The sequence below is a fragment of the Talpa occidentalis genome, unplaced genomic scaffold (genome assembly GCF_014898055.3).
Source record: "Talpa occidentalis isolate TD23 unplaced genomic scaffold, MPIMG_talOcc4v2.1 talOcc4.2, whole genome shotgun sequence".
Taxonomy (NCBI): domain Eukaryota; kingdom Metazoa; phylum Chordata; class Mammalia; order Eulipotyphla; family Talpidae; genus Talpa; species Talpa occidentalis.
In genome coordinates this window covers 42,562,302-42,584,268 of record NW_023602073.1, presented here as the reverse complement: position 1 = coordinate 42,584,268, position 21,967 = coordinate 42,562,302, and the positions used below count along the sequence as shown (strand labels likewise).

The 21,967-nt window shown below is 44.9% G+C and overlaps 1 protein-coding gene across 4 annotated transcripts; it reads right to left on the bottom strand.

The window, feature by feature from the left end:
- Positions 1-14: 14 nt before the first annotated feature.
- Positions 15-14,610, bottom strand: TRIM39 (tripartite motif containing 39). 4 transcript variants are annotated; one of them, XM_037519294.2, is made up of 8 exons: positions 11,747-14,331; positions 10,753-10,848; positions 6,535-6,765; positions 4,357-4,379; positions 3,681-3,796; positions 2,767-2,951; positions 612-692; positions 15-306 (listed from the first exon to the last, which is right to left on the bottom strand). In XM_037519294.2, the coding sequence occupies exons 1-8, from the start codon at positions 12,197-12,199 to the stop codon at positions 187-189; spliced, it is 1,305 nt and encodes a 434-aa protein (XP_037375191.1). In that variant the 5' UTR covers positions 12,200-14,331; the 3' UTR covers positions 15-186. The 4 variants fall into 4 exon arrangements, with proteins under 4 accessions (XP_037375191.1, XP_037375192.1, XP_037375189.1 ...); XM_037519295.2 differs by lacking the exon at positions 612-692 and having other exon boundaries at positions 16-306; XM_037519292.2 differs by lacking the exons at positions 15-306; positions 612-692 and adding an exon at positions 14,543-14,610 and having other exon boundaries at positions 699-2,951; positions 11,747-12,206.
- Between the last annotated feature and the right edge of the window lie 7,357 nt (positions 14,611-21,967).

Here is a 21,967-nt window from a genome sequence, read left to right as displayed (position 1 = left end):
CCCGGCGCCCACGCAAAGCCTCCCGGGAAGTGTAGTTCCTGGGCCCAGACGCGTTTGAAGGCCTTACTCTGGCGCCACCCCCAGGACAGAGGTCTTTGAGTTTTGGCTCTTTATAGACTTCTAGTTTATACTAGCGAATGGAGCAGCTAGTGAAGCAGGAGAGGATCTTAACCTGGTAAAGTATCTTCAAGACACAAGACTGCTGTCTTTATGCAGGTAGGTTGTTAAGGATGGTTTAGTGGAATTTATATCCAGCTCGATCTTCCACCCTACTCTCCTGAAGCCAAGGGTGCATGCCTGAAAGATCTACAGACAGAAGGAAGAGATTACACACTATAAAAAGTACTGGTACCAGGGGGAGAGAAAAGGAGGATACCAGCCCTCAGAAAGCACAACTTACTTCCACTCTTCCACTTACTAAAAAAAAAACCACACTTCCTGTTTTGCAGTGCTGGACACAGTAGTGATCCTCAGATTCCTGATCGCAGGTTCTAGAGCACAGAAACCTCTACTTCTGCCCCTGAAACTACATGACACCCCAACTACATAGCCCCCCATTCTGTCCCGCTGATCAGTGTCTCCCATTTGCTCCATTTGGCACCTGTATTTACCTCTGCTTCCCAGTTAGTGACCATGTTTCTGAGGACAGCAGTAGAGGGATGTGAACTGGAGGGGCAGAACATAAATGAATCCTGAGTCAAGGAGAAGAGGGAAGCATGTCAGAAGCTGAGGCCTGTCCCTGTCCTCAAACCCATCACGATTGGCAGAGAACCAGGCCTTCCACCAGGAAGAAATTGTTGGGACCTCCTCTAGGATGGGTTTTATAATGGTCCCTAGACTCAAGAGGTTTAGATTTAAAATGTAGATGCCCAAGACCCAGACCTATCAGTAACTGAAGGTGAGTACCCAAAATATGCATTTTTAATACCCAGTGATCGTTACACATCACCGAAGGCCGCTATCAAATTACCACACAACAGAGATCACTTCAGTGGATCCTTTGTTCCATATTATGTTTACCCATCAGAGCTTCTTGCCACAAAGAACCACAGTCAAGGCACAAAGGTAAGAGGAGAGTCTGGACAAAGTCCTGTTGAGGTGGCAGGAGGAACTGAAATGTCCTCAAGGAACTACGGTTTATGCAGTTTCTTATCCCAATCTTTTGCGGACCCCTGATTACCTAAGCAGCAGATAATCCAGTCATTTTGATTTGGTTTGGCATGCATCGCTTTACCGTTTTTTGACAACATATGTACCCTACAGGTTGTTTTGGCCTAACATTAAAATGCTTTATATTCTCTGATAGGGGAAATGGCAGAAGGTGAAGTGTGGCAACAAACAAGGGACTGGCTCCTCAAAAGGCTAGTTCCAGGCCAAGTGCACACAGGCAAAAGGAAGCTGCCTCTCTAGCCCTTCCCTACATACACCCCCTCCACTTCCCTGTCTTGAGGGTGAGGAAGACTATTTCCTTACTCCCTTTCTGGCTTACACACCTTTGCCAGGTAACAAGGCTGACAATTGGGAGTAGCAACTTAGTACCATTCTTTAAGGCCAGGGCTTTGGATAGAAATTTTTCTTTTCCTCTAACACCTGACTTCTCCTTTCCAAGTTCCATGGGGAAAGCTGCGAAGGGAAGACATTTCTTGCAGAATCTCTGGTACCTTGCTGCTGGGGAGAGCAAGGTGACTGACTTCTTGGAGACAATCAACTCTAAGGAGGCAGGTGATAAGCCAGCTCTGCTGAAGGCTGAGGCAGGGGCCTGGGTTCTCCTATCTTCATGCCTCTCTTCCCTATTCCTACCTCTGGCCAACCGTACTCATAATGGCAACCAAAGAAACCCTTCTCCCCTGATGTCTCTAGGAATCTGTTCCTCTAGCTCCCTTCCTTGACCTCTAACCTTCTCGATGCCCAGTCTCTGCCCTCAGAAAAACCCCTCAACTTCTAGACCCATAAGAGCAACTGTCACTCATCTTTGTTCAATCTAGAGGTACAAGACCCCTTGAATCTCCCTCAAAAAACAAGACTATTCTGGGTCAAGGAATGCCCTAACCAGATGTATAGGCATTTGTTTCCTCCTCCAGTTTGAGCAAGTGAGACCCTCCCACAGACTTTTTGTTTCTGGAAAAGCTCCCCTTCCTTCCCAACCCCTCCTTGTGCAATAGGAAACCTGATGGACATCAGAGGAGACCATCCCCTGGGAAGCAGCTCCCCACCGAGACAGGAGACACAGCCATTAGGTCCTGCCTACTCCTCCACACAAACCGTTCTAGAAACCAAGGTGTTTCTTCCAGACGGTTCAGGACTGGAACCAGGCAGACACAAAGTTGGTCCAGCAGGTCACAGGAAGGAAGGCCCATAGCTTCTGACCCTGCCTCACCCTGATTATTCCCAGGCCCCTCTTTGTCATTCCCAATCTGTTGGGGGCCTGATGGTAAGTGGCGCAGCATTCTTCCGACCAGCTCGGATGCCTGGGTAGAATAGGGGCCAAAGTTTCTCAGTGAAAGTATCAGTGAAGGTGTAGATATGAGAGCGGTCTGTGACGTTGTAAAAAGACAGCGTGCCAGCCTCATAGTCTAGGAATATGCCCACCCGCTTGGGTTTCACTTTGATGTGCAAAGGGGTGAAGGGTGTGGTGGTGGCTGCATATTTGTCCCCGTTCCACAGCCGCACCCGCCAGTAGCCAGTCTCAGGCAGTGGAGTCAGCTCGCCCTTCCGGCTCACGGAGTCCCGGCACACACCCACTGCCCAGTGGGTCTTGTCGCCCACCTCCACTTCCCAGTAGTGTCGACCTGAGGTGAAACCCTCAGTAGCCAGGACGCAAGGATAGAAGGTGAAGCGCCGTGGTGTATCAGGAAGATCCCGGAGTCTTGTCTCTACGAACTTGACGCTCTTCCGATCTTCCGATAAGACTAGGTTAGGATGAGCAGTCTCGGGGTCCAGGGTCACATCCGCTGGCGGGAGAAGCCAGAGTGGGGAGCTAGATGAGGATGGGAATAGCTAAACGCCCTGCCTTGCTCTTCCAGGCTGCCTTTACAGAACCTGTTGCCTTAGGTCCCCAGAACACTGCGGTTTGGTTAACTTTCCCAATCCAGGGTATCACTGAGGGAGGGGAGGGCACAATGGCTTCACTTCTGTCCCTGGCCCTAAAATAAACAGATAATGATCTCTTCACTTTGCAAGGGCTGGCTGTTTAGACTCTTGCCTGGTCCTCTCTCCATTCCCCTCAGGCATCATCATCTATCTCGCTGTGCGGAGAAGACAGGGCAGAAAGGGCCTGCCCAAGGGCCAGAAAGAATGGAAAAAGTTGAGAAGGACACAAAGCAGAACAGCGTATGGTCTAGGGATAGGGGGGCCATGTGTCTATTTTCCAGGGACAGTCCTGGTTTATGATTATTTTCCCTGAGAAAATATTAGTAACACTTCCATTCACTCTCAAATAATACACAAATTATTTAACTTCTCTGGGTCTCTATTTAGAAAAGTGCAGGCCGAAGGTAGATGATACCTAAGGCTTCTCTGAGTTCTATGAATCAGAGTGAGCTTTCCTGAAAGCCAGGGACAGGGGTGGGTGTGGATGGACATGAGAAGTTACAGATGGGCTAATGGAAAGCCAGATAAAGCAGGACCTAATGATTTCCCTGTCAATTCCCTCTGCTAGTTTCCTTTTAGGAGCAACTCACCAATCAGCTGTTTAAGGATCTTCCTTAGGGCAAAGTACTGTCGGGGGAAATTGCTGAAGTTCTTTTCCAGCTCTATGGATACTGAAGCCACCTCCATGGTCCTCACCTTCTCACATCTAGAAGGGTAGGGAGAGGGGAAAAAGGGTAGCATCAGGGCCGCTCCAGTAAAGTAAGTAATCAGATTGGATCTTTAGGGAGAAACTAAGCTTCTCTATCCTCCTGCTTTCTCCCAACTCCTTGAGGACAATTACTCACTCACTGCTTTCTGTTGCCAGCCAGAGGGCCACCTGGTCCCCTGGACAGTTCCTTACCTTAAGAATGATTCTCAGAACTTTGTGGAGGTATTGCTGTATTTCATGCAAATGGATGATCTATCTCCCCATTCACCCAACCCCTTTCCTCTTTTCAACTTGTTTGCACATAATTCCCTCCACAGGCGGAGGTGAATCTGGTTCTACATTATCTTCATATCTTCTTCCTACCAAGGAAGTCCTGACACTCAAGGGGAAAAGGTGAGGCTACTACTGCTGGTGACTGGTGCTCTAACTGGCTTCATGGATGCAAAGATCCTTCTCCCACATCCCATGCAGTGGGAGTTCCCTAACTCCCCGTCTCTTTACTGTACATAGTCTCTCAGCCAAGCTCTAATTCACAAAGAGATACAAGAATCACTTACTTTTCCAGGGTACTTTTGACATCCTAGAGGGACGGAAAAAAGAAAGCAATATTGGTCTTATTATATTCAAGTGTTGTAAAGGCAAAAAGTCCCCTTCATCCCCAAAGTTCTAGATCTGTAAAATAGGTGTAGGGTAAATTTAGGGTCACAATGTAGGGGGAAGAGCCCCACAGGCATCTGAGTACATCTTTCCCAACCACTGCTTTCAACTGTTGGTCATCATGATCTTGGTAACTGGTCGCACTTCCAATAGCTTCTTGTATGTCTGTTTTGTTCATCAAGGACAATGAAAACTCATTCAAGGGACAGGGATGGTGTTTGCTCTTTATTCTGCCCCCCAAGTACCAACCTCCACCTGTCTCCTTGAGGATCAGAACAGATAGTTCCAGACTGGTGACATACTTTGGAGTGTGGTGTTGGTTAATAACTGTTCCAATTTTGATTTGCAAATACTTGGGGTCCAGAAAACAAATCTCTGCCCTGCCCCCAGGATTTCACAATTTAAAATGGAAGACGGAACACATGTACATGAAAGAACATAAGAATAAATACCAAGCAACACAAAACATGCCAATAAAGGTACAACTAGGTCTCACTGAGTCACGTGCTGGGAATTTCATCTCTAAGAAAAATTTTTCCTATAGCCTTTTTAATATCATTCATCTGTTTAAGAAAACAAATTATTTTGAACATCTTGAAAGCATCATTTCCATGACAGTGAATCTATTATTTATCATAATTTCATGTGTGGGATCCCCGGCTCTCCTTGTTCTTAGGGATATTGTCTGGGTGCCCAGAGTTCTTGCTGGTCAAACTAAACATACAGTCAGACAGAGGAACTTTAATAAAGGGCAAAGGTCCTGGTATGAGGAACATATGGGACACCAGTATTACTGAAAACAGTAGGCAGATAATATTCTCTGACTAGCAGGAACAATAGAGCTCCCAACAGGCAGTAGCCCCTGGTCACTCCACCTTAGCTTACATCCTCCATAATGTATCCTCCATACTTGTACACTCCCTGTGTGCTTGACCCACCTTTGCTCTGTATTCTAATAAATACAAGACTGCCTGGGGATGGGGGCTGCACATTACTTCTGGTGTAGCCCTTCTAGGCTTCTCACTGCTCTGTGTGAACTCTGAGCAATCTTTCCCTCATCCCAAGCAGCTCCCAACGCTGCTGCTTAGAGAGGTGACATTCATGATTCCTTCAAATTATGTTTCTATACTTTTTTTTTAGCAATAGGTAAATCAAACCTCCAGGACTTAAAAGTAATAGTAACTGCATTTGGGCTTCCCCGGTGGCACAACAGGTGGAGCACAGCGCCGTGAAGCTGTCTGCAGCCTCTGTAGTGCGGGTTCGATTCCTGGCTGGCCAGGGAGATTCCCACATGGCGCAGCAGACCTCTTCTACTGCGCACGCTGCTCCGCTCAGCAGTGTATTTCGGTCAGTCTGCCTGTTCTGCTCCCCGCTCTGTCTTTGGTGAATCCTCTCACCCTCCCATGCCTCTGGCCTGTACTCCAGCGCTTGTATAAAAATAAATAAATCTTTAAAGAAAAAATAGTAACTCCATTCACACAATTTAATGCATACTTTTTTTTTCACTTATTCAGACTAGACTTCCCTTCTTTCAAAAGAGGAAATTTTTTCTTTGGTATTAATGAAACACCTAATTTGTTGACAAAACATCAGGACACAGAAATAATAAGCAAGGGTTGCGAGAAATCAGAGAAGACTATATGTAAAGGAAGCTCCTTTGAGTATATCTGGAAGAAGAAGCAGATTTAGGTGGGTCTCTCTGGTGGAGCAAGGGGTTAAGTGTCGGCACTACCAAGCTATCCACAGCCACTGCAGCACAAGGTCCATACCCGGCCAGGGAGCTAACCCACATGGTTCAGCAGACCTCTCCTGTTTCATCTGCTGCTCCCCTCAGCAGCATATTTCAGTAGATCTGCCTGTTCTGTTCCCCACTTTGTCTCTGGTGAATCCTCTCACCAATGCCCCCCTCCCACCCACCTCTAGCCTACCCCTAGCTCTTGTATGTATACATAATTTTTTTTTTAAACTGGATTTAGAGGAGCAGAGCAAATGAGTGAACATCTTGGGCCCACAGAACGGCCCGTGCAAAGCTAAACTGTGCTGGACCTGAGGGGCTGTGTGGGGGGCAAAGGTCGAACCTTGAGCATCTCGAAGCCTGACTGTAAGCACTTGCCCTCCACCTCCGCAGCCAGGTGGGCCAGGTCCCGGCGCTGGTCTCCAAGGTGAGCAGCATTTTCTCGGAGGCGCTGTAGAATGTCCTGTTCCTCCTCCTCCAGGCGTGAAAGCAACATCTGCTGCTCTTCATCAAGCCGCCTATGAAGCTCTTCAAATTCCTTTAAGATCTGCTGTCGGCGACTCTCCACTAGTCTCTGAGAAAAGACAGAGAGTGTTGTGTTTAGTAGTGCCAGTGGGGCACAGGGCGCCTTTCCTCCCCACAGGTGTATGAATTAACACAAACTTCCAATGGCCTGGAAACAGTTCAACAGGGCACTCATTTTCCTCGGCTGAAATGTCCTCTATAAAGAATGGCTCCATGGTCACCCCCACGCATGACTTTGAGTGATGAGCATTGGAGAGATTAAAAAAAAAAGGGAAGACATGATGACACCTACTATTATAGATATCAGAGATACCTCTTCTATCCCTACCCCAAAAGTTCTAGCTAATGCAAGGTGTCAAGAAAAGGAAAGTACAAATACCGGAAAGTTAGAGATAAGATTGTCATTATTTGTATATTGCAAGACATCTACCAGGTTGGTAAAAACCAGAGAACCAACTGTAAAAGTCCCAGATTCAGTAAGATTTTAGTAATGGGTTGTTATAAAATAGAAACTTAGATTTCAGGTCTGAGCTTAGCAAATAGTTTCAAGTCTTTTCAGAGAACTGACAGTTCGCACACCAGCAACAGGTTCCAGAAGTTTGCTAGTAACTAGTTGCTGAAAATTTGAAACATGCTTTCTCTCAGGCAGTACATTAGACTTAAACCTCTAATATTCCTGACATTTGATAATATGAAATTCAAATCAGCCATAGCACTTTTATAAGGTTGTCAGGGTCACCTCCCCAAGGAAAGATTCTCCATGTGTTCTGTGACCGATTGGAGGAATCAGCCCAAGAGGAAGGCAGAGTGGGAGGGCAGCTGGGAGGTGGGGCTGCAAAACTGTGGGGCTTTACCAAGCTGGTATTTGTGAAGTCCAGTCCAGAAGAGGCTGACTAGCTCCAGCTGAACAGCAACTGCTGCTTCTCTTTCCACTGCTGCCTTCTTGGGCACACGTTGAAGCAACATCTATTCTCATAGTCACCCTTCAGTGAAATACAACCTCCATGTGTGTGTGAGTTTAGGGGTGACATAAGAGTAGAATTTAGGATTCACTGCTGTGCTAAATAGGAGGCAAAAGGGGTCTCTTTCATATAATCCAAGAATCCCTTCTGTTTTTTCACCCTGTATTTATAGAGCAGTTGTTTTTTTTAAATTGAGAGAACACTGATTTACAACACCGTATATGGGTTCACACTTGGGGTTCACATCCCTGCCATCAAAGCACTGACGGACCAGGGCAGTAGTTCGTATTGAGGGTGTCACCTTTCCCTGGGGATATTTTGGAGATGGGGGACAGTCTTCTGTTTGCTGTGATTGGCAGGACTGGCGGTGCCCCTGGCAAGGATGGCAGTCAGCACTCCTCAGTGTGTGAGAGGACCCTGAGAGGTGAACTGTCCTGCACAATTTTCTATGTTTTGTGGATACTGAAAAACAGGTCTGAACTTGAATGCCATTTTTTATATAAACAAAACTAATTCTAGCATGGTTTTAATAAATAGTTGACCCTCGAACAACACAGAGTTAGGGGAGTTGACCTCCTCTGCAGTAAAAAAAATCTGCATGTAACTTTTGGCTTCCCCAAAACTTAACTACTAATAGCCTATTATAGACCAGAAATCTTACTGATAACAGCCAATTAACATATACCTTCTGTGTTGTATGTATTATATACTATACTCTTACAACACAGTAAGCTAGAGCAAAGGTTATTAAGAAACCCATAAGGAGGGCCTCCCTGGTGGCACAAGGGGTTAGGCACAACACTGTGAAGCTATCCACAGCTTCTGCAGCACATGTTCAATCCCTGCGGGCCAGGGGAGCAACTGACATGGCACAGCAGACCTCTCCTGTCTCGCCCACTGCGCCCCTAAGAAGTGTGTTTCAGTCAGTCTGCCTGTTCCCTGGTGGTTCCTCTAACACCCTGCACCTCTGGCCTGTACCCCAGTTCTTGTATGCATAAATAAATAATTCTTAAAAAAAAAAAAGAAAACCATAAGGAAGAACAAATACATTTATACATTTTTGAAAAAAAATATGCTATTAGTGGAGCCTCACTGTTCAAATTTGTGCCGTTCAGGGTCAACTGTACCTGAATTTTTAAGGAATGGCTGAATAAAACTAATCAAGAATGTATTTTTTTCTTAGAATGTCACCAAAAGTTATTTATCATTTTGAAGAATTATGTCACTAAGAGCTAAATGGCTTGTGGAGTCCTAGTCAACACTACCACACAATGGCCTCAGTCTGAACTTGTGTTGGTGGCACTGTGGCTGGGGTCACATCCAGGTGCAAGGATAAACTACACTGTCATCTCTTTCAGGGAAGTCTGCCCTAAATAACCCCATATATTACTATACATTACTTTTCTATATGTATGTTGTATTATATTATACTGTATTTGGGTAAGGATAGTTTCTTTTTAAAATGATGTAGATAGGTTATTTTACCTATAATTTTCATTTCAATGTGGCTAATTACAAATCACTTATTTTAAAACAGGCATTGGGTCTGATTCTGCAGGCAGGGATGAGGGTAAGGGAGGAAGAATTCAAATGTTTCGGACACCACTGAAATGATAATTAACATTTTAAAAACACTTCTTTTCAAACATTTAGAAGGTTTTAAAAATTTTTATTCACTTCTCCATCTTCTACCTTTAAGAAGGTGATCAATAGGAAAAGAAAGTTAATGACTGGGGATATTTCATTTTGACTAATTTTAAGTTTCTTAGGAGCCCTCTAAAAGAACAAAGAACTTTTTTTAAAGAAAAAATTCACTTTTGCAATCAAAGTTTCTTAAAATTAAAAAAAATTGAAATGCTTGCTTTGTTCAAATCTATAAAAGAATAAGGTAATACCTGTTTTCTGTTGAAATGTTATTTAATCTTTCATCATCTCTAAATCTCAAGTCAGAAAACTCACTACTTCTTCCGGGAGGCTTTAATGAGGTCAAATTTTTATGTTGCCTTCTTCTGAACTTGTAACTGTGTTTTTTGTGCCATGTCATTATCTATTTTCTCTACTCAACTGTACATTCATGGAGGGCAGGGACTATTTTTTTCTTATCGTCTGCTAGTGTCAAATACAGGGCTTAGCCCATATTTAATAATATTCCTGGATTCATGAAAAACTAGTACCCCTGATTTTGCCACATACAGTATGATCTTGGCTTATGGACTTGATACTTACCCAAGTTCCATTTCTCCTGTGTAAACTAGGGGTAATAATGCCTACCTTACAAAGTTTCTATGTTCACCCTTGCCAAAGATGACTTCCAGGACTTCTTCCCTTTCTCTCTTGTAGCTTCTCTATGTTCACCTTCTCCAACTTTGGCCTGAACTCCTAAAACTCCAACCTGGGAAGCCTAACACCTAACATAACCCTGTAAGTTGGTGTTGTCATGGACACCCAATGAATTAATGCATAGAAGGAATAAATATTATCCCTACTAGTACTAATCACTGTTCAATAGATAAAATATGGCATATGCCAAGATATGCTATGAAAGAAATGTAAAATTATATGAAAAATAACAAAGTTAATTTCTACAGGGTGAGGAAAGGCTGCATAGGAAGTGGTTTTCATCCTGTCTGAAGGGTGGACAGGATCCCAAAGGTAGAGGATGTGGAGGGGAACGTTTAAGGGGTACCAGTATCACCAAGCATACTTGAACTTATTTGAGTGAAGAGAATGCGGTCTTAATGTCACTGGGCAGTTCTTCTGGGAGGTCTTGATCAATTCTCTTTTCCTCTTCCCCAGCGCAATTTCCACATTCTCTACTCCTCAACCCCTCTATGAAACTCATATCCTTGCACTCAGCAGAGAGCCTCCATCAAGACCAACAGGCATGGGTCCCTTAATTTGCCAGAGTTTCCTTCTCCTCAGTACTTAATTCACATCAAGTAATTTAAATATGTTTAATGACAAGTCTAATAAAATGCCATAATTTTGGAGAGAACAGTACATTTCTTATGAATCAGAACATAATGCGTGATTAATTGCCTGCAGAGCAGTCCACAGGGGATTGCCTGCTTTACCTTGAGCTCACCAGGCTTCTTCTCCTCAGAGGACTTGCAGCGGTTGATCTCTTGCAGTTTCTGCTCCAGGGGCTCCAGGCACTTCTGTAGTTTTTCCTGAGGGGTGTAAAGTGGGAAAGGTGGTACCTGAGGTTGGCTGGCACATCCTACATTTGTTATCAACCATTGTTTGCTTCCTTATCCATCTCATCATCTCAATCCAAGTCTCCTCCCTGCCTGCTATCCAGGATGTGAACTCCCTTTAGCGCCCCCCCTCCAGCCACCAGAATGCCCCATCACCTACTCTCTCACCAAACTTTTCTGTCACCGAGTCTCACAGCTGTCCAGCTGTCACTGTGTCCTTCCCCTACCTCATTCATTTTCTTACTCTAGTCTTTTATCATCAAGGTGACTTACTATACCCATATCCTTCTTTAAACTTGCCCTCCCATCCACCTATAACCACCCAGAGAGAATAAAACTTGATTACTTATAAGCTACTTTAAATCTTATTTTCAAGATTTTATGAACATAATTAAGCAAAGTACTTGATAAGGTATTAAGACATTAAAATCTCTATAGTTTCTTTTACTCAAACATATATCCTGTGTCCCAGCAGTAAGTTAAACCAGCTGCCATGTTGTCTGTTATCTGGGGAAGATGTAAACAGCAGACTGGTTCAGCTTAGTCTGGAAGGGACTGATTAGATAAAATGATGCTGCCTATTTCCAGTAACAACAGGGGTGTTCTGAGCAGGGGATTGGAATAAAGAAACCAGATTAATTTTCAGTGCTTCCTAAATTTGATCTTCTCCATGTGGTTTCATTCATTTATAAAAAATATTATACATTCGTGCTTGAGGGTAACTGATGAGAGGTTCTAATGTGTGCCCAGTGTTTTGAAGGACCAGATAGAGTCTTGCCCTCAGGAGTTTCTGATCTAGCCCCTCTCCTCACCTCCCGCTCTGTGCTCTTCCCTCTTGGCCCACATTTGCATCATGTATTGGGTTACCCACCTTGTACTCCTGTGTGGCATCATCCAGTGGCACAACGGTGTGGGCCCGGTGGGTGTGGGATATTGCACATATCAAACATACAGCTTCCTGGTCCTCATAGCAGAAAAGACTGAGGGCTTCGTGATGCTGGGGGCAGAGGCTCTCATCCCGGATTTTCCGCTTGACAGCCTGGAGCTGCTTGGCAATTTCCACCATACTGCCCAGCTGTCGATTAGGCCGAAGACTGCGGTAGCGGGAGGTCTTTCGACAGACAGGACAAGGGAAGTCCCTCTCTAGGTCCTCCCACCAACGGGTGATACAAGCTTTGCAGAAGTTGTGCCCACACTCAATGATGACAGGCTCCTTCAGATACTCCAGGCACACAGAGCAACTTGCCTCCACCTGTAAGTTCTCTAGAGCTGCGGCTGTGGAGGCTGCAGAGGCCCCAGCCTCTAACAGACTTGTCTCTGCCATTATATAACTTAGGGATGGGAAGAGGGCAGAGAAAAGAAAAATGTTAGTTAGAGGTTTAATTTTTTGGCATCCCTGGTCTAACAGTTATACCCATGTTAAATCCTAACTCCCAGTTGAGTTTTTTACATCTCAGTATTTTACATCTTCTCTTCCACTAGATTCAACCTCTTTTGTTTCTCCATTTCCAAAACTTGTGACTCCCAGCCATCAAGCTATTTTTTTTCTTCAGTTAACTGACATACAACCCCTGGGCCTCCCCTGGTGGTGCAGCTTCTGCAGTGCCGGTTCGATCCCCGGCCAGCTGGGTGGCCGGCCGGTGAGGGTCCCACATGGTGCAGCAGACCTCTCCTGTCGCGCCCACTGCTCCCCTTGGCAGTGTATTTAATCAGTCTGCCTGTTCTGTTCCCCGCTCTGTCTCTGGTGAATCCTCTCACCCTCCCATGCATCTGGCCTGTACCCTGGTTCTTGTATAAAATAAATAAATAAATCTTAAAAAAAAACAAAACTGACATACAACCCCCAACCTCTTCTTTTAACTCTGCTTTCTCTTGTGAGAAACAGATTTCCTTCAATTCTAGCTCATTGAACTTTTCCTGAGCTAGGCTCATTCCATTTGAACCAAGAATTTTAGACCAATGTATTCCTAATTTGACATAATTTTTTCATAAAGGAGAAAGGATCTGTAAAAGTGAGAAGTGCCATAAGTCAAAGTATTAAGACTTCTTAAGTTACGTACATTTCAAAGGTTAGTGTCACAGAAGTTTTATTACAATAGTAATAAAAGCTTGATTGCTAAGCTTGATTGCCACTGTTATCTTGCTCTTTCAAAAAGCAATAAATGGAATGAGTTATGCAAAGGAAACAACCTTTTTTTCCCTGGAAAGTCTGAAATTATTCTTCCTTTTATCAGAATATCCTATAGGAAGTGTGCCCTCTTCTTGGAATGGAATGATTCATACAACATCCCATTTCTATTTGTGTGCAATTCTATATTTGGCAATTCTATATTTGGAACTGCTGAAAAGTGATAAATTAATGAAAACAATAATAAAGAACGTATTACTCAGTCCAGGCCATTAACCTCTTGAAAAGAGGACTGGCAATTTTTTAAAATACTCAGCAGTGATTGGAGACTTTCAAAATAGCTACTGATAACTAATACTTTGGACATCCTGTGCCTCTAACTGAAAGGTTGTGGAGTGGTTGGGAATTAAATGAAGGAAAGAGGCAATCAAAATCTCACTAGTGAAGCCTCAAAAGATTGGAAATGCAGCAGAGATTTGTGAAGCAGAAGGCTGGTACCCCACTCCATCTTTAAAACATCACCTTTTTATCCATAAAATAACTGACTTCTCTTTTCTGATAACCCCTTCGGTCCACCTTCTCCATCAAGGGATCCAACAACAGGAAAGAAATTTAGGTCTAGGTCCTGCAAACTAGACCTAATGAGTTGGGTTAACAGTGATTACTCCCATATATATTCATGGCACATATGAAAAGTGTTTACTTTGGCATAGGAGCTGATAACTTACTTGCACCTGAATTTCTTCTCACAACTAGGAAACAAGTTCAGCCAGGTGATTTTTCTCTACCTACAGGAATCCACCTTTGACTAGTAACCCTGCCACTTCCCCAATCTTCTAGAAATCAGCTGGCCTCCTAACCTGGGGTGAGTTGAACTGTATGCAGAATTAGGGACCAGGATGGATGTAAACTGGCAAAGAAGTGGTGTGAAATGGAAATGGGGAAAAGGTTAGGGAAATAGGAAAACTTGGAGCTACAACCACAGTGAGGCCTCAGGTGCCTCTGGGTAGGTCATTTCTTTTCCTCTATTCTTGGTGTCTCAGTAGAAAGGTAAACTTCAGGGACATACTCATTTTGTTTCTACCACTGTCCGAGTCCCACCTTAACACCCTCTCCTGAACGTGGTCCACAACTCGATCCCACCCGTCTCCATCTCCTGCCAGATCTGGCCGGGGGACTGGAGACGGGGAGAGGAAACGTGGTTGGCAGGGAGGGAGGGATGCGAGTCCAGGTGAGAGGTGTGACGTGAAGGTGGGATGCCCGCCGCTATGACGCAGCCGGGGCCCGCGGTGACGGCGTCAGTTTCGCCCGGGCAGGCGAGCGGCAGCGGGACGGGGAACGGCGGGGTAGCCAAGCAACGCCGGACGCGCTGACGTCGCCGGGGCGGCAAAACGTCCGCCCGGGCCCGAGGCGGGCGGAGGCAGCGGTGGTTACGTGCGGGGGGCCGGTGACGCAGTCGCGGGGCGGTGGGACGCGGCGTGCGGAGCCGGCAGGCTGGGCCGGCCCCGGGGCCCGGCGCGGCGTCGGGACGGCACCTACCTTCCCGGCTTCGGGTCCGGGAGTGCGGGGCGCGGACCGCCGGCGCGCTGCCTCCCTCCTTCCTCCTCCCCCCGCCCCGCCCCGCGGCGCGACACACAATACTCGCCGGAAGCGGAAGCCGCGCCGGAGGGCTCGCGTCTGTGGAAGCCGCGGTGTCGGCGGCGGCCGCGGGAGGGCCCGACGGTGCCGGCGGAGGATGGAGATGGCGAGGCGGCCGGGGGTGAGAGCCAGCAGGCTGAGATGTCCAGGGCGGGAAGGGGCCCGGAGGGGCAGGTGGCTGAAACGCGGTCGTCTAGGTGACCCGAGGAAGCCTCTGGAGAGAGGGGGCCGCGCATGCGCGCGTGTGGGCGCTGAAGCCCATAGCCCTCAGGGCGCGTGTGGGCGCGGGGCCGGCCCGGCGGTCCCGACCCGGCGACGGGCGGGAGGCTGCGGGGGTTCCGCTCCCCGGGTGGGGCTGGAGCCGCCGGGGCAGGGTGCGGGCGGATCGCGGGCTTCCAGCCGCGCTTCTCTCTGCAGGCCAGTCCAGCGGGAAGGTGGCTGGCCGAGGTGGCGGCCACGTACGTGGCGGACCTGCCGGCACGTCACTTCCGACTGGTTGGCTTTTAGCCTTTTAATATTCAAAGATTAGGTACGTTCTCCCTGCCGCGGGCCTAAATGCCCCTCGCCCCAGCCCTGCTACGCGGGCTTTCATATTCTGCCCCCGCCGCTGGAGTGGGGGGAGCTGGTCCCGCGACTGCTGCTCACTCTTTGTGCTGTCAGCGCCAGGTCCAGGCCGGGTCCGGCGAGCGCGCGGTGAGTCGCCGGTTATCTGGCCGCGGGTTCTTTCCCCTTGGGGGCCGCGACTTGGCTTACGCCGAAAGTCAGTGGTACTGGTGTGGGGCCTTCAGAATTTTGCGTGATAGCCTCCCTGCTCTGCTCTCCTGCTGCTGGAGTTTCGCAGCCCAGTGACTTTGGAGGAAGAGGGTGAGATAATGAGGCTGGGGAAGAGCCTGCTGGTACTTGTGTGGTGGGACTGGGGAGGTGTTACTGACTCAGGGTGCTGCAGCTGGGGAGGACTAGGTGCTGGGTCGCGGTGTGTGGGGTTGGAGAGGACTTAGTGCTAGGGGCGTGTGATTCTGTTGGGAGAAAAGACGGCTCGCCCAACCTTGCCGCTCCTAAAACTTGGCATGCAGAATGCTAACTGAAAAAGATGAGCAAATTTTGGTGGGTTCTAAGAAAGAAAGTAGCTCAGCTTGTTTCGCTGTAAGTTGGGTGACTGTTTACAAACACTCTGCAGTACTTCACTCTGCAGTATTTAGTTTCTCATACTGGGAACAAGGAACTGTATACCTGGAGAAAAGATCAAATATTGGAGGTAGAAAGATTTAGGAGCACGCATGCTAAATACCAATGGTCCACGTTTTCTTTACTGTTCCATTGATTTTTGTTCACTTTTTTCCAGGAGCTAATTATTTAAATATGATTGGATTTGAGGAAATTACATTTATGAACTGTTTGGTCTTCATTACTGTTTAGCTGTTAGGAATTTTTAGCAGTAATACTCATTCTAGGTCACAAAACGCCTCAGTGCTCAGGAAGGGTACTTTGAAGCCTTTAGCTGGTTGTCAGCCACTTAGCCTTGCTTTTGAGGGCGAGTGTTGAGTCTTGTAATGTTGATTTATACGAGGAGATTTCTAACACAGGAATATGCCAAAACAAATGACAGTAATGAGATTTTTAAAAATGAGATTAATTTTTTAAGTATACATTATAAATGCTGTTTTTATACCAGGAAAGGAAAACAAGATACCTTGAACCTACCCAGTCATGTAGGCAATAGATGTATTAGCAGTGCAGGTAGAAAACTGCCAGAGGTCACATTGGATGGGTTGGGGAGGGAGAGGGTTCATTTGTTCAGACAACTGAGATTCTTACTCAGAAAAAGGCAAAACTTACTTTTCCACATCTCTTTTTAATTATGAAAATTTTCAAACATTAGAAAGAGTGTGCAGTTTGTATATTAGACTGTATACTTGGCTATCTTTTATCTTTTCTGTTCAGTAATATAGAGCTACATCATTCTTTTTCAAGCCTGTGGTAGTACTTCATTCTGTAGACATATAATTTATTAAGTTATTTAGAATGGTAGACATTTAGGTTTTTTCCAAGTCTTACTGCTAAAGGATATAGTGAACATCTTTGCACATGACTCTTCCCATAGTTTTATTGAGATATAATTGACATACAACATTGTATTAATTAAGGTACACATAATAATTTGATACATTTACACATATTATCTTTAGATTTTCATGCTGTATATTAGTATGACAAATTCCTGGAAGTTGGGCTGCTGGGTCAAAGGACATGGAAATTTAAAATTCTGGTAAGGTTGTGTCTGCAGTCACACATCAGCATATGATAAGATAATCTTTCCATTCAATGGAGTGCTAATATTTTCATATTTTAAAAATTTAGTTGATAATTTTCATTTAAAAACATTAATGATTGTGTAACATCTTGTTTTATCAGCAGATGGCTATTTAGTTTCCTGTTAGTTTCTGTTTTTGCCTTAATATCCTTCTTTTACTTTCTTTTTTTTTTTCCCCTTGGGCTGCTACACAGTGTTTTAGTAATGATTCTCAGAAAATATGCCCTTACTACTGTGAGAGAGATTCCTGGATGAAGGATATGTATTGATTTTAGTGGCTATAGCTGCATTGCGTTTTCAGAAGGCTGTTTTTACATTTCCCTTGGCAGCACTATGTGTGCTTGCCTTTTTTCACAAGGACAGCAGAGAAATTATGTTTTATCTATGATTTTATTTCTATGTTTTTTTAAATCTGTTTTTATTTTTTTCAGCAAGTTAAGAAAGGCCTTAATTACTTGAATTTTCCCTCCTTAGTAATTTTGATTATATTTTTGTTATTGTTTGTTTGTCATTGGAGTTAATTTTTCTGTGTATTTCCAGTCTGTTCTTTGCTCTTGTTTTATGTTGCGTAGTTTGTCTTTTTTTTTTTTTTTTTTTTTTACATACATATACACATGCACATGAATTAGGCAAGGGTAACAGCGTCTTCATTCCTGGAAAGCTAGACTGGAAAGCTGAAATTATTCTTTTGCTACAGGGCAGGGAGGGGGCACCCCAGGACCCCCAAACCTGCCTGCTGTAAATAAGTTCTGCCATCCCCTGCAACAAGACAAAACATGTAAGACCTTTAACGGACAGGAACTTTAATACAACTAGTGTACAACAAAGAAAAGAAAAAGAATATGGTTTCGAAATCCAGAACCCAAAGTTACCCATCCCCTTGTGGGTAAAAGTCCGCCAAACAGGATTGGCCCAGAGCAAGGCCCGAAAGCCTGCCACAAGTCTGAACACCTTCGGGGGGGGACCCATAAAAAAGGTTAGGAAACATAAATCTGGAAGGAAAAGAGCAAAATCAAAATCAAGATTAATGTTGGGCCTTCCTGGTGGCGCAGGCGGTTGAGCATAGCGCTGTGGGGCTCTCCTTAGCCTCTGCAATGTCGGTTGGATCCCCGCCGGCCTCGGAGCAACTCACATGGGGAGCAGACCTCTCTTGTCTCCACCACTGCTCCCCTCGGGCAGTATATTTCGTCAGTCTGCCTGTTGTGTTCCCCGCTCAGTCTCTGGTGAGTCCTCTCACCCTCCTGCGCATCTAGTCTGTATCTTGGTTCTTGTATAAATAAATCTTATTTTTTTTAAAAAAGATAAACGCTGCCATTGTTAACCTCCCCACTGTCTCTCACCCCATCTTTTTCAACTAGTCCAAGATCAAGAAGCAAGTACAGCTTTTTCACGTGTCTCTCTGCTCCATGTGTCTCCTCCAGGTCTCCTTCTGGCTTTCCCTCCTTCCTTCTCTCCCGTCTCCTCTCTAGCTGCTGCTTCTCCCTGCTCAGCTCTGCACTTCTTGGGTGGGGCCGGAAACTGGAACCTCCCCTTTACCTTAGGACCACCCTCTTATACTTTTATCAGACTAGCCTATAGAAAGTGTGCCCTCTTATTGGAATGACATGATACACAATATCTAATTTCTGTTTGTGTGTATTTGGAACTGCTGAAAAATGATAAATTCATCACTCACTGGCCTCATTAAGAAATCCATTTTGACCCTTAGACTTTCATCTATCTTAGGTTTCTTACAGTGTTTTGTAGTTTTTTACATTTAATTCTTTGTCTTTAAAATTATTTTAAAAATATGATGGAAGTGAATGAAGCCGGTGTGTGCTGTTAATTTAGCCCTTTATATTTCGTTATTTATGTAATTTTAAGTTTTATAGTTGTAACTATATTTAAAAAGTAAAGGGAAATTAATCTTAATCATTTATTTTATTTCATCAGTATAACCCGTTATATCAAAATGCATATAATCATTTAAAACAATTATTTCTCTATAACTTATTTTATTTCTATTTCTTATTAAAGATTTATTTATTTATGCATACAAGAGCTGGGGTACAGGCCAGAGATGTGGGGTGGGGGGGGTTAGAGAAGTCACCAGAGACAGAGAGGGGAACAGAACAGGTAGACTGACTGAAATACACTGCTGAGGGGAACAGCTGGCGAGACAGGAGAGGTCTGTTTTGCCATGTAGGTTTCTCCCCGGCCAGCTGGGGATTGAACTGGTGCTGCAGAGGCTGTGGATTGCTTCATAGTGTGGTGCTTAAACCCTTGTGCCACCAGGGAGGCCCTTAAAACAATTATTAATGAGATATTTTATGTTCCTTTTACATACCAAGTCTTCAAAACCCAGCATATATTTTACAATTACATCACATCTCAGTTCAGACTAGGCACATTTTAGGAGCTCAATTTCCAGATGTGGCTAGTGGCCACTCTGTTGATTAGTATGCATTAGATGGACTAGATGGGTAACTAGTGCTGTCTCCACTTTTAAATAATCATTTTTTAAATTGAATTGAACTGCCATCCTTGTTATATGTGAAATTCTTTCATAGTGAGATTTGCTTCTGGATTTTTGATTCTGTGTTCTAATCTCATCTATTTCTCTTCTTACACCAGTATCACAGATTTTATTTCATTGACTTTATAGTATTTTATAAAATGTAGAAAGAAATCCTTACTGTTTATTTTTATACTTTCCTTTGATGTTCTTGGCTGTATATTCCATATAAACTTTCCTTTCATATAAAAAGACCTGTTGTGATTCTAAGTCGAAAAGCATTAACTATATAATTGATTTGGGGAAAGATGGTATTTTTTATATTTTCTCCCCATCCAAGAATGAGATTTACTTTCCATTTGTGCAGGTCTCATTTTAGTTCTTAAATAAGATCTTGCAAGTTGACCATCTTTGTGTGCTTATATGTCTTTCATATAGCTCCTTTGGTATAGAGTGTATAGGTACTTCATGTATTTTTTATTGGGATGTTTGTTGAGTTCTATTTGGAAGTGTTATGGGGCAGGGGAAGGGGCACCTTAGAACCCCCAAACCTGCCTGCTCTAAATAGGTTCTGCCATCCACTGCATCAACACAAAACATGTAAGACCTTTAATGGAAAGGAACTTTAATACAATTAGTGTGCAATACAGAAAAGACAAAGAATATAATATCCAAATCAAGCCCCTAGAGTTACCCATCCCCTCATGGGATGGGTAAAAGTCCATCCAAACAGGGTTGGCCCACAGTAAGGCCCGAAAGCCTGCCACAAGTCTAAAGCACCTTCCTGTGGGGACCCACAGAAAAGGGTCAGAAACAACCAGACAAGTCTGGGAGGAAAAGAGCAAAATCAAAATCAAGATAAAAGCTGCCATTGTCATCCTCCCTGTGGGTCTCTCGCATCTGTGTCACCCAGTCCACGACCAAAAGGCAAGCGCAGTTTCTTCACATGTCTCTCGGCTCCATGTGCCTCGTCCAGGTCTCCTTTTGGCTCTCCATCTTGCTTCCTTCTTCAGTCTCCTCTCCGGCTTCTTCTCTTCTCTTTTTAGCTCCACCCACCCTTGGGTGGGGCAGGGAATCTGGAACTACCCCTTTACCTGGGGACCACCTTGTTACAATTCCAGAACTTACACCATTGTGTTATTCTGTTGAGCATGGGATTTTGACATCTTATGTAATAACCTGAATTGTTCTCTTGCTTCCCTCTCCCCACTGGACACGTGTAGTTTTTAATTAACTCATTAGAATTGTAAATCACTAACTTAAAAATTCTTAATCTCTTTTATGATTCTAACTATAGATAGTATAGGTCCTGAATGCAGATTTTGTTGCTTCTTAATTAAAGGTTGAATTGTACTATTTGTGGGAGGTTATCTCCTGGTTGTCAGTGGTAACGAAAGGAAAATAGTGAACTTTTTTCTCTAGTGCCGGGGGGGAGGGGGGGAATCACTTATTTGTTGTTATTTCTTGTTGCAATTTTATCTTTAAAAAATACTTATTTTGTAGAAGAACTGGGTATAGGCTGGAGGTGCGGGAGGTGAGAGGATTGATTCACCAGAGACAGAGTGGGGAGCAGAAAAGGCAGACTGACTGAAATACACTGCTGAGGGGAGCAGCGGGCAAGACAGGAGAGGTCTGCTGTGCCATATGTGAGTTAGCTCCCTGGCCGGGGATTGAAATCAAACCTTTGAGGTGATAGCACTGAGACTTAACCCCTAGGCCACCAGGGAGGCCCTCTTGTTGCAATTTTAGGGCTACAATAAATAATATCCTCTTTTCTCCCTGCCAGTTTCAAAGCAAGGACATTGAGAGACTAGAACCCCACCTTTATTAGTTTTATTAAACTGTAATTTGAGAGACTAGCTCAGAAATAGCTAATTTGCTTACTCCCTAGAGTTGAATTTGTCACCCAATCCTTGAGGCCACTCCTCCCCCTTCCTTAGCCCATTCCACTCTTCCCTAACAGAACTTGCCTGCTAAACTTCGTGTACCTGGAGTACAGGTACCTGCTGAAGCTAAAGACAACAGTGGCGCCCCCTGGAAGAGGGAGCTGGTGAGAATTGACAGCCCCAGGCGAAATATGAACAAAGCATGGGTGGGGTGGAGGCTAATAAGAAATATAAAGGACTACAGAAGGAGCCCCTGGATTCAACATTAATTCAGGATTTCAGTGTTTTCAGATCTTCAGTGTTTCTACCTTGAGCCATTTCTGCCCCCACCATTCTGATCTCCCAGAAGGCTGTTGCCAGCCTCTGAAGGACATGGAGAGGCTTCCAGCAGCCAACCTCAGAGAAGAAAAGTTTGGAGGCTTTGTGGGTAGCCAAGCAACTGAAACTGTTCCCAGCTTTGCTGCTGCTACAGCTTGGAAGAAAAAGGCGAAGACCAGGAGCTGGGTGCCTCGCTGAGCTGTATGAGTGTGGGCCATTTGTCAGGTCATTCTGTAACAGGGTGGTCCCAAGGAAAAGGTGAGGTTACAGGTTCTCTGCCCCTCCCAAGGAAGGGTGGAGCTGAGCAGGGTGGAGAG